The 13,170-nt window shown below is 40.5% G+C and overlaps 1 protein-coding gene across 3 annotated transcripts in view; it reads left to right on the top strand.

The window, feature by feature from the left end:
* LOC130906775 (prolyl 4-hydroxylase subunit alpha-2) overlaps positions 1-5,583 on the top strand; it is a 31,054-nt gene extending 25,471 nt beyond the window's left edge. For all 3 annotated transcript variants that reach the window (XM_057821393.1, XM_057821392.1, XM_057821391.1), the window contains 2 exons: positions 902-998; positions 5,320-5,583. In XM_057821393.1, the coding sequence (XP_057677376.1) occupies positions 902-998; positions 5,320-5,390 (168 nt within the window). In that variant the 3' untranslated portion in view covers positions 5,391-5,583. The remainder of the gene's footprint in view (positions 1-901; positions 999-5,319) is intronic.
* Positions 5,584-13,170: the final 7,587 nt, after the last annotated feature.

The following is a 13,170-nucleotide window of genomic DNA, read 5'->3' on the forward strand; positions in this document are numbered from 1 at the left end:
ATTGGAAAACTGCTCAAACTAAGCTATTTTCTCAAGCTGATTTCTAAAGAATGGAAAAAGATGTGAACCAACTTTTTTTCCTGCTGAAAGAAGAGAGTCTAATCCTTCTTTTGGTGGGTTCCATTTTTATATAGCAATAGAACAGAATTTTCTGTGGGCCTTGCAAAATCAGTCAAAATCCAGTAAAACGGTCGGGAGCGAAAGGGGTTGCTCTGTTGAAAATGGCTGGGACTGAATGAGTTAATAAATAACTAACAAACTGCACGGAATTTGTTGAAATCATCTCCACCGAAAAATTAAACTCCCGGTATATCGAAGATTAAGTCAAATGTAAAAAATTCTGAACTTCGGCTTTAAGTGTGGTTAGAAACGTGGGTTAGAAAAGTGTTTTTACCGGTGTTGAAGGGAAGAACAAGGGCTGTTAGGGCAGTCTCAATTTAAATGTCAATTGGTGGAGCATGTATAAAGTAGAAAGTATTTCAAATTAACTCTAAAAGCATGAATTATATATTAAAAGAACAGCAATGCCATGTATTGGATATTGATATAACTCATGTATTGCTACCAAAAAGTCCTGTAATGTTGCTTTAAAAAGTCCAGTCCGTCCTAACTCCACCCATAATGCTTTACTCTCGAAAGCCTATTTTGAAAAGTTTACAATGTGCTGTTTGATTGAAAAATGTCCTGAAAGATTTGTTCTGTCTACACTGTTAGACATTTGGCAAAAAGATCACATTTAGAAGGAAACATTTGGACCTATGTACTTTCAAGTGTGTAAAACTGTTCCAGAAAGGTGAAAATATCTAGGTTCTTAACTTCTTACTGTCTGTGTGTCAGGGTCTTACTGTCTCTCATTTTCCACTCATTCCCTTATGTCCAATCTGGTCTTCTCTCATCACAGGGGACAGCTGTGTTCTGGTATAATCTTTTCAAAAGCGGAGAAGGAGACTACAGGACCAGGCATGCAGCCTGTCCTGTCTTGGTTGGCAGTAAATGGGGTGAGTTAAGTAGTCCTTATATTGCTATGAAGGCATGCTGCAAAAAAAAAAAAAAGACCTCCAATTGATGATAAAAGAAAATATTTGTGTGACACAATGGAAAAGTACTGAGGATCCCTGCCATTAATTTATTGCGTGCTTTTTTTTTTCTTCTCCAAGTTGTTTCACAACTGAGACTTTCACATGACTTCATAGTTCCTTCAGTCCAAAACATTTACTACCCTAATGTTGTCTAAGGTCACCCGGGTGTTTGCACCTGGGACTGTAGCCTATGGGATGAACTGTCAATCTAAAATTTGAAATGTGTACAGTGGCATTCAGTCCAGGGGTCGCGTTAACCGAATATTTTCCGTCATTGACCGTTTTTTTTAAAACGGTGACGGAAAAAACTGAAGTCCACCTGTCATTTTGACAGGTTGCAATTCACACCCCAGACCACAGGGTGGCGAGTGAGCATATTAATTAGCTATTGTCTCTCTTGATGCATGACGTCGTTGGCCTTACTCTGAAAAATGTCAAGGCAACTGAGTGTCCGAAGTTTCTTCAAAAATGATAAAAGAGGTGAAAAAACAGGGACTGCACAAGCGGGCACGCAATTCAAGTCCATGCGCACCAGGAGGAAGGTGTAAGACTCCTTTCAGGCCACAGCAGGTGAACTGTTAATTTCATTGTTCCATATGTAGCCCACCTACTGGGGCCACAGTCAGCTGTTTTTGTCACTGCGGAGAAAAAGTTACATATTCATCTGCTTGATGTGTGATGGCACGGTGTGGATTCTCTGTTAAGCTTGTTCGGACAGAATATTAATTTAAAATGAATGAAAACTAAATACTATTGAATATGTTGAAGCGAGTTGCAATGTTAAGATTGCCTGGCTCTGCCAGACTGTTCTCCCTGTATTTTTCAAACACAGAGAGTATAGTCTGGGAACCAGCCCATTAACGGCCTCTCGAGCAGGTACAAAATCAATCGTCAAATCGGATTTGTTTATTTGCGTGACGTGTTCTTAACGAGCAACGTCACTCTTGCGCGTCGAAAGTCGTCTCCACAACAACACAGATGGTGAACGGGAGAGCCGAGTATATTTTCCAATCCACGGTAAAATCAGTTTTAAATGACCAAAAACACATCGACACGAGTCATTGACAAGTCTGTCTCGCGCTAGCCATGTTGAATAAACTCCGCTCTCTTCGTATGTTTACTTCCGCGCTTAAGTCCCTCGTCCTGCCCTCGTCATTTTACTAACGTCACGTCTGCCCGTCGCTGATTGGTCCACTCCGCTGTCTGTTTGCTGTGGCTTGCTCCGCCCTGGAAATTGTATCCGCGTGAATGGTGGCCAGACTCAATAGCTGGAACAGCGGTGAGTCTGGTGTACCAGGCAAATGTTAAGAGTCTTGTTAGCTCGAATTGCTGTGTCCAGCCGCTATAGCTCTGCTGCTCTCTGTGAACTCTCTATTCAAGCCGGAACGCGCGCGGCTCTTAAGTGTCTCCGTCACATGACTGTGTCGTAGCCGCTAACGGGCTCGGCCAAATGGACACACAAGTACGGAAGGTGAATTATGCAAAACAAAGGGTCACCACAATGTCATTATCATCATTTAAAAAATTTAAGTGACAGGTAAAAATAGATTATGACCGGATTTTTATGACCCTGTCAGTCAAAATGACAGACAACGAAAAAGTCTAGCGCAACCTCTGATTCAGTCCATATGATAAGCTTCTGAATCGGTGTATAACTTGTTTTGTCATTGTTTTTATGTTTGAAAACTAGCATGAAACTGCATTATTTTCAACGTTGAAGCTCAGCTCTCATGATGCCCTGCTGAATGTGTTGTAAAACCCGTGCGAATGCGCAATGACATTTATTGGTAAAGCCACTGGATGAAAGATATGATATTCAAACGGTAAAAATGAGATATTTTTATTTTTCGGACTATAAGTCGTAGAATTTTTTTTTTTTATAGTTTGGCTAGGGGTGCGACTTAAACTCTGGAGTGACTTATGTGTGAAATTATAAATCATTTCACATGTTATTTTCACACCAAACCGCAAGAGGGCGCTCAAGGCCTGTGTTTTAACATTGGCACTAACTTATAAAAACAATTCAAAACAACTGAGAAGGGCTGAATAAAAATGGCACTGAACCTTTATGCCAGGGGTTGGTAACCTTTCACACGCGTGTCAGCACTGGCACGTGAAGGGTTAACCAGTGACACGCGAGCGCATGTCAAAAAAAAGTTTTTTTTTTTTTTTTTTATGTGCCTTTTTACCTGAAATTAAGGCATTTTCAGTTGCGTGCCCTGTTATTTAGGGGCTTTATGTAGGGCTGGGCGATATGGCCTTAAGTACATATCACGGTAAATTGAGCAGAATTACCTCGATGACGATAAATTTGCCCAAACGGACTGTTATATAATTTGAAAATCTGAATCAATGCATGAAATACAAATTAACCGTTTATCGTTGATTTGTTTACCAGCTTTCAATTTAACAATTGTAAATGCAGTCTAAACATAAACTAACTTGCGCTAGCTTGTCCACTCAAGAGCCCTGAAACTAACAAATAACTTACGGACTAACTGAATTTGTTGAAATCAACTCCATCGACTAACTAAACCCCTGCTAACTCGAAGATTAAGCCTTATGTCAAAAATCCTGCACTTCCGCTTTAAAGCCATATTGCTCTTATGCCAATGAAACATTGAAGATTTTAGAAGATTTTGGCAGTAATGACACAGAACAAAGCAAGCACATATAGAAAAATAGCTGTGGCCATTAAACGGTCATACAGGCTTCACAGTTGGATTATACTTTATGCTTTACACTCATAGCTTTTATGATGGTATTAGAGAAATCACACACACAGATACAAAATAACGCGACATTCTGATTGCTAGGTGCAGTCCGTGCCCTTAAGTTCAGCCGTTTCGACAAGGTTAGAGCCACTATCTGAGTCATCACGTTCATTTGTAGAGTTAGCCGCTATCATTAGCCTTTGGCCTGGCTTCCAATAGAAAGCACTGAAAGTACCCTCTCCTGAAATTGTGAGAACCAGGGAGGACAGCGGGTGAAAAGCCATTCTTGGCCATAGTTTTACATATAGTTGATGTGTGCACAGAAATATTGGACTGTGCCAGTGATTTCTGGAAGTCTTTAGCTATCACTCTATGGTTCTTTTTTACCTCTCTGAGTATTCTCCTCTGAACTCTTGGCATCACCTTTGGTGAACAGCCACTCCTTGGGAGAGAAGCAGCAGTGCCAAACTCTCTCCATTTGTAGACAACTTCTCTGACTGTCGATTGACAAACATCCAGACTTTTAGAGATGGTTTTGAATTCTTTCCCCGCTTTATACAAATCAACAATCATTGATCGCAGGTCTTTAGACAGCTCTTTGGACAGAGCCATGATGCACATCAGACAATGCTTCTAATCAATACATACAGTATTTGGGTGTGTGTTTTACAGAGGGCAGGGCAGCTTTAAACCACTAGTCAGCGATTGGGCACACACCTGATTCAAAATGTTTGGTAGAAATTGGTTTCAATTGCTCTGCAAGTCTCCTCAGGCAGAGGGTTCACTTACTTATTACCCCCCTCTTCTGTAATTGTTTGCATGTTATCCTCATTAAAATATGAAAACCTATAAATGTTTAGGTGGTTTTAATTAACACTAGAAAACCCAGCAGAGGCCGACTCGGCCTTTCCCAAGACATATACCCCTAATGTTCTCCTAATATATCCCCCTTCTCATGACACAAAATCGGCCTGTTTCTGTTTTTCTCACTTTTTTTTTTTTCTGTTTTCACACATTTTCTTGTACTAACGTCAGACACAATGACGACAATTCATGCTCCATGCCCATGATTCATTCCTTCTAAACTATAGACACAATTCCTGCTTTACACTCAAATTGCAGTTCTAAAACGCTATTTCAAATCAATGTACACATTTTGGCCATTTTTTTGTGTGTATGTGTGTGTGTGTAGTTAAGGGAAAGTGAGTTAAAAAATGTGTAAAAAGTGCAAAACTCCATAAATAAATGTAAATAAATAAATGAGACTATTAGGAGTACCAGAATTCTCTGGGGCTTCTAGTGTTAAAGCAGACACTGTATTTTCATCTGTGTGATTTTGACAAAGATCAGATCACATTTGATGGGGATTTCATGCAGCAATGTGAGAAATTCCAAAAGGTTCAGATACTTTTTCATACCACTGTCACAATTAAGACAAAGCCAATTGTGTGTGAAGTTTTTAGATGAGCATTAATATACGTTTTAAACATTTACATTTTTGGTTATACTTGTGTTTCTTTTTTCAGTGTCAAACAAGTGGATTCACGAGCGGGGGCAGGAATTCCTGCGACCGTGTGGCCTAACAGAAGTGGATTGAACTTTGACCATCTACCCTTACGTTCCGCCAACTCATAAACTCTACACATACATGTGACATACAGCTCCGAAACATGCAACCTACACATGATATTTTCATCACCTTTTCGTTGCTGACATATTTTTAAATGAAATGTACACATCACTTACACTCCAAACCCTGTCATGAATCAAATAAATGATCAAACACACAACGATGGAAGTAAATCAGCTGAATTGTGAATTTTACAAACAGATAAAATGCCTTCACATTATAGTGTGAAAACATGCGCAAATCTAACCAACTTGACATCTAGGATTTGCAAGCTTGCCATCAGGACTGCCAACTATAATACAAAAGGATTGAAAGAAAAAATACCACGCCAATGGAAAAGGATGAAATACACACCAAAAGAGGTTTTTATTTGGACAACCTAACAGGAATGCTTTCATTTTTAGCCTTTTTCTTTATTTATACAATGTTTAAATTATTTCATTGGAGTCTGCGTTTTCTACCAAATGGCCATCATCAAAGTTAATAAATGGTCTCCTTAAAATGCAACATGCCAGTCCTATTTTGTGAACAAAATCTACAGTTTTCATACACTTTGCTTCAGAAATCATGCTTTGTCTAGTTGTCTTTTTACAGGGACTGCCCCATAAACTGCACGGCCCAGTGTTGTTTTTGTCAATGATGACGACAACGAAAATAGTCAATGAACACTTTTTTCCACGACGATGACCAGACGATAACGAGCTAACAACGTCCTCCGGGAGACTAAAACATAACGAGATGAATGCCAGTTTTCGTCTGACGAGACGAAAATGACACATCATGTCACGTGTTCACGATGTGTGACTTTTTATGTGTAGTTAGCCTGCAGCGTAGCAGTGTCTGGTTGTGTCACTCGTGATGTGCTGCACCCCCCCTCCCATTCCCGACTCACCATTGTGTCCTCTCCAGTCTCCAAGCAGGCTTGCACACACGGTAAGATTTGATTTCTTGGCCAGAGAGAATATGCAATGTTGCTTCAGCCTTTAAAGGTCTGTGCTGAGTGATCATCTCACACTAAATGTAACTTGTAGTGTTATGTTGGAATTCGCCCCCCCAGCCAAGCCGCACGGAAACGGCAACAGCCGAACGAAGTGCCGCTCTGCTGATGTCGCCTCTGTGCGCCAACTGGGAAGGCGGAAATTCCGCGCGTTCACCTCTTGTGTTAACCGTTCGTACTGACTATGTTCCAAAAGTTTGAAGAAGGCTCACCGAAAACAGGTTGACAATTTATTTGTCGACAATGGTCAAAAAACAGACGACGGAGGAACAATTCTGGATCCAAAACAAGGCTACATAGAAAATGTTTCTGAGCAGCAAAAATCTGTGTTATCTCAGTGTCCAGTGTTTTTTTAAGTCTGTGGTGGAGTAGGCCGGGCCGAAGGTGTGGCTGACTGTTGTTTCGGGGCCATCCCGCCGGTTTTGGGCGGTTAGGTTCGTCCGTGGTTGGGACGTGGTTGCCACAGCGACCGACGCTGGTCTTGACGTCCCAAGCGCCTGCTATCAACTTTGTTATCCGGGCTGGCTCTACTTGTTTTAGGACAAGGCGCTCTGCTCTTTGTCCTTGTTGGTGTTCGGGAGAACTAAATGGCGTGCCGCAAGCAATACGTCACTTCCGTTCATTAATATTTATGACATTAGCTACTGTTGCTAAATAAGGACAAGCCACTGTTTGTCCCTAATAGGAAATGAATGGAAATCGTGTACGAAGGAGATGTTTACACAGTTAAACCTACCAATTCTCTCCGAAAATGATGTGCCTGGTGCCAAATTCACTGGCAAAGATGTGGAAGAACATAAAAATGTTCAGTTAAAGAGATGGCTTTAGTATCGAAGGCTGAAAAAGACGAAAAAAACGAGCCGGCCTAAGCAAAGCTTTAGCTTTTTTATTGGCGCGGCTGACAATGACATTCTCCTGTTTCAACAAGCTATCCTTTAACATCAGCCCTGTCTTTCTTATATATCCTCTGGTTGTCCTACGTCTCTTACCGTTCTTGGGGGTAATTTAGTTAGCTTTGTGTAGCGATTGCAAATGGTACTCAGTGACAGCCAACGAACACTTTTAATTTTTTCATGATAACACATCCTAATCCTGTGATTTATTTACACTTCCCTCTTAATAATGTTGTTTTATATATATATATATATATATATACAGTGCCTTGCAAAAGTATTCGGCCCCCTTGAATCTTGCAACCTTTCGCCACATTTCAGGCTTCAAACATAAAGATATGAAATTTAAATTTTTTGTCAAGAATCAACAACAAGTGGGACACAATCGTGAAGTGGAACAACATTTATTGGATAATTAAAACTTTTTTAACAAATAAAAAACTGAAAAGTGGGGCGTGCAATATTATTCGGCCCCTTTACTTTCAGTGCAGCAAACTCACTCCAGAAGTTCAGTGAGGATCTCTGAATGATCCAATGTTGTCCTAAATGACCGATGATGATAAATAGAATCCACTTGTGTGTAATCAAGTCTCCGTATAAATGCACCTGCTCTGTGATAGTCTCAGGGTTCTGTTTAAAGTGCAGAGAGCATTATGAAAACCAAGGAACACACCAGGCAGGTCCGAGATACTGTTGTGGAGAAGCTTAAAGCCGGATTTGGATACAAAAAGATTTCCCAAGCTTTAAACATCTCAAGGAGCATTGTGCAAGCCATCATATTGAAATGGAAGGAGCATCAGACCACTGCAAATCTACCAATACCCGTCCGTCCTTCCAAACTTTCTTCTCAAACAAGGATAAAACTGATCAGAGATGCAGCCAAGAGGCCCATGATCACTCTGGATGAACTGCAGAGATCTACAGCTGAGGTGGGAAAGTCTGTCCATAGGACAACAATCAGTCGGACACTGCACAAATCTGGCCTTTATGGAAGAGTGGCAAGAAGAAAGCCATTTCTCAAAGATATCCATAAAAAGTCTCGTTTAAAGTTTGCCACAAGCCACCTGGGAGACACACCAAACATGTGGAAGAAGGTGCTCTGGTCAGATGAAACCAAAATTGAACTTTTTGGCCACAATGCAAAATGATATGTTTGGCGTAAAAGCAACACAGCTCATCACCCTGAACACACCATCCCCACTGTCAAACATGGTGGTGGCAGCATCATGGTTTGCGCCTGCTTTTCTTCAGCAGGGACAGGGAAGATGGTTAAAATTGACGGGAAGATGGATGCAGCCAAATACAGGAACATTCTGGAAGAAAACCTGTTGGTATCTGCACAAGACCTGAGACTGGGACGGAGATTTATCTTCCAACAGGACAATGATCCAAAACATAAAGCCAAATCTACAATGGAATGGTTCAAAAATAAACGTATCCAGGTGTTAGAATGGCCAAGTCAAACTCCAGACCTGAATCCAATCGAGAATCTGTGGAAAGAGCTGAAGACTGCTGTTCACAAACACTCTCCATCCAACCTCACTGAGCTCGAGCTGTTTTGCAAGGAAGAATGGGCAAGAATGTCAGTCTCTCGATGTGCAAAACTGATAGAAACATACCCCAAGCGACTTGCAGCTGTAATTGGAGCAAAAGGTGGCGCTACAAAGTATTAACGCAAGGGGGCCGAATAATATTGCACGCCCCACTTTTCAGTTTTTTATTTGTTAAAAAAGTTTAAATTATCCAATAAATTTTGTTCCACTTCACGATTGTGTCCCACTTGTTGTTGATTCTTGACAAAAAATTAAAAATTTATATCTTTATGTTTGAAGCCTGAAATGTGGCGAAAGCTTGCAAGGTTCAAGGGGGCCGAATACTTTTGCAAGGCACTGTATGTATATATATATATATATATATATATATATATATATATATATATTATATATATAAAACAGAGACGGTAGCAATGGCAGTCAGATACCACTGTAATTCTTTTCAGGTCATTCATTGTCAGACAGAAGCAGTACGGCACAACGTTACGCTAAAAAAATAAGTTAAAAATATAAAAATGGCTTACCTCTTTGTCCTCTGAAAGACCATGCCAACCCAACATAATGTTTACTGCATATGATATGTGAATGGATTCACCGAGCTGGTGTTAAAGTCCGCGCAAGTTGATTCGGTCTTCACATTTTTACCTCCCGAGTTTGGTTTCCGGAAACGTATGAAGAAAACATCCTTCATGTGTCGTAATGTCTGGAGTCGTTTCTACAAGTTCCAAAAAAGCAATGCGTGATCGGCATGTTCGTTTTTGAAAGATTACCAGCGAAAAGTAGCACTAATTGCGTTGTGTCTATGCGAGGGCGGGTCTATAATGTCCCACTTCGGCTTTACTTCCGCTTTACGATGCGACGTCACGGTCTAAAAATAGCCTGCGTGCGGTACGCCATTACAAGAGTTGGTGCGTCAATCTTGCTCGTGACGCACACGTTGGGCTTCTGTGATAAGATGGCGTTGTGTATCTATTCTGCTTCTTTTCATTAAACTATGTTGTGCTATTTATTTTATATTAGGTGTGGTAAAATAGTACAGTCCCACAGTAAATATGAGAAATGAAACTATTCCCTGATTAATTATATTATGTGTGTTAGAGTAATGTAAACAGACGGTGCCTACGAGAAACTACCATTTTTCCATTTCCCCCTCATGAGCCCTGATAAGGTGATTAACTTTACTGTGTCCAAGGGCATGGAGTGAAGTCTGCCTAAACTATAGTTAGATGAATGTGTTAGACTAATGCAAACAATTAGATGGTGTGTGCGAGAACGGTACCTATTCCCTTCAGTTAGTATAGCGTTCGCGTTAGCATTAGACTAATGCTAACGGCGAGCGTCCTCTTAAACTCTTTGAAAACTTTTTTTGCTTACCGTTTGTGGCATCCAGGTGGGTATAATTAATTGAAAATAATGTACAGTGGTACCTCTACTTATCAACGTCTCTACATACGGAATTTTTAGGTTGAGGCACACCTCAATGGGAAAGTATTGCCTTATGTTAAGAAGGAAATTTCAGGATACGAAAGGCAAAAACACTGTTTGGGCTGCTACTTTCAGCCCATAAGAGTTTACCGAACATGGCTTAGCTGCTCTGCTATTGGCTAGCATCCTCCTGGCATCCAATTGGCTAAGACAGACCTCCATTGTAAGTGTATATGTGTTTCCCAGCATCCTTTTCATTCGCCCCTCAGGCAATGAGGTGTTCCGACAGCTTAACATGGGTGTATTAGCTTTTATTATTTTACATTGTTTACTACATTCTTAATTTTTTACAGTATGCACAACTGGGGTTGTGCATACTGTAACTGGGGTTGTGCATACTGATGTTTATCTCATGTTTATTGTGCCTTAATCTAATTGTAACATGTATTTGTTACATATTTTGATGCATTTTATGCTTTATACTAGATTTATGTCTGAATTTTGAACAGATTAGGACATTTACATGGAAAACTGTTGGTTAAAGACTCATCCAGTCAATATCATGGCCTGCAAATAGCCCAGATCTAAACCATATTGAAAACCTGTGGTGGAAATGGGGGGAAAAAAACGGTCCACAGCAAGGCTCCAACCTGCAAGAATGATATGGCAACTGCAATCAGAGTTGGCACCAAATTGATGAAGAATACTCATCAAGTCCATGCCTCAGAGACTGCAAGCTGTCATAAAAGCCAGAGGTGATGCTACTAATTACTAGAGATGTGTTTTCCTTGTTATTTCTTTGTTTGTTTCCCATGATTCCATATTTTTTTCCTCAGAATGGAGTGATTCCGTATATATTTTCCTGCACTTGCTCTATAAAAGTAACACCACCACAATGTTTTTTATTCATTTCTTATAGTGTTTCTAAATGCTAAAGAGTTGCACTTAACTAATTCAATTTTTTTTTATTTCCAAGCTTTTTATCTGAGTTTGTTCTACGTGATAAAATGTCTGAGTGAGTGCTCGTCCGAGACTGGTGATTCCATACATTTTGCTAGGGGTTGTAGTATCCTATGTAGAATATCCTAGAATGATTTCCTGACCCACGTATCGGTAATTGTTAAACTCCAAATTGTGAGATCATCGTTATCGTAAGCCTTGTATTGCTTATCGTGAGTTACCCAGAGGTTCCATTAGTGGAGGATAACTTACAGTGGGGCAAATAAGTATTTAGTCAACCACCAATTGTGCAAGTTCTCCTACTTGAAAAGATTAGAGAGGCCTGTAATTGTCAACATGGATAAACCTAAACCATGAGAGACAGAATGTGGAAAAAAAAACAGAAAATCACATTGTTTGATTTTTAAAGAATTTATTTCCAAATTAGAGTGGAAAATAAGTATTTGGTCACCTACAAACAAGCAAGATTTTTGGCTGTCAAAGAGGTCTTACCTTCTCCTAACGAGGTCTAACGAGGCTCCACTCGTTACCTGTATTAATGGCACCTGTTTTAAGTCATTATCGGTATAAAAAACACCTGTCCACAATCTCAGTGAGTCACACTCCAAACTCCACTATGGCCAAGACCAAAGAGCTGTCGAAGGACACCAGAGACAAAATTGTAGACCTGCACCAGGCTGGGAAGACTGAATCTGCAATAGGTAAAACAACTGGTGTAAAGAAATCAACTGTGGGAGCAATTATTAGAAAATGGAAGACATACAAGAACACTGATAATCTCCCTCAATCTGGGTCTCCAAGATCTCACCCCGTGGCATCAAAATGAAAACAAGAATGGTGAACAAAAATCCCAGAACCACACAGTGGGACCTAGTGAATGACCTACAGAGAGTTGGGACCACACTAACAAAGGCTACTATCAGTAACACAATGTGCCGCCAGGGACTCAAATTCTGCACTGCCAGACATGTCCCCCTGCTGAAGCCAGTACACGTCCAGGCCCGTCTGCGGTTCGCTAGAGAGCATTTGGATGATCCAGAAGAGGACTGGGAGAATGTGTTATGGTCAGATGAAACTAAAATAGAACTTTTTGGTAGAAACACAGGTTCTCGTGTTTGGAGGAGAAAGAATACTGAATTGCATCGGAAGAACACCATACCCACTGTGAAGCATGGGGGTGGAAACATCATGCTTTCAGGCTGTTTTTCTGCAAAGGGACCAGGACGACTGATTTGTGTAAAGAATGAATACGGCCACGTATCAAGAGTTTTTGAGTGAAAATCTCCGAGGGCATTGAAGATGAGACGTGGCTGGGTCTTTCAGCATGACAATGATCCCAAACACACAGCCAGGGCAACAAAGGCGTGGCTTCGTAAACAGCATTTCAAGTTGCTGGAGTGGCCTAGCCAGTCTCCAGATCTCAACTCGATAGAAAATCTGTGGAGGGAGTCAAAAGTCCGTGTTGCCCAACGACAGCCCCAAAACATCACTGCTCTAGAGGAGATCTGCATGGAGGAATGGGCCAAAATACCAGCAACAGTGCGTGAAAAGCTCGTGAAGAGTTACAGAAAACATTTGGCCTCCGTTATTGGCAACAAAGGGTACCTAACAAAGTATTGAGATGAACTTTTGGTATTGACCAAATACTTATTTTCCACCATGATTTGCAAATACATTCTTTAAAAATCAAACAATGTGATTTTATGTTTTTTTTTCTCCACATTCTGTCTCTCATGGTTGAGGTTTACCCGTGTTGACACTCACAGGCCTCTCTAATATTTTCAAGTGGGAGATCTTGCACAATTAGTGGTTGACTAAATACTTATTTGCCCCACTGTATCAAATCTTTAACTCATGGAGGCAGTAGTTCAAACATTAAACTTCCTTTATGTGGCAAACAGGCACTTAACTTAAACTGA

This window comes from Corythoichthys intestinalis, chromosome 18 (assembly GCF_030265065.1).
Source record: "Corythoichthys intestinalis isolate RoL2023-P3 chromosome 18, ASM3026506v1, whole genome shotgun sequence".
In the NCBI taxonomy this organism is placed as follows: domain Eukaryota; kingdom Metazoa; phylum Chordata; class Actinopteri; order Syngnathiformes; family Syngnathidae; genus Corythoichthys; species Corythoichthys intestinalis.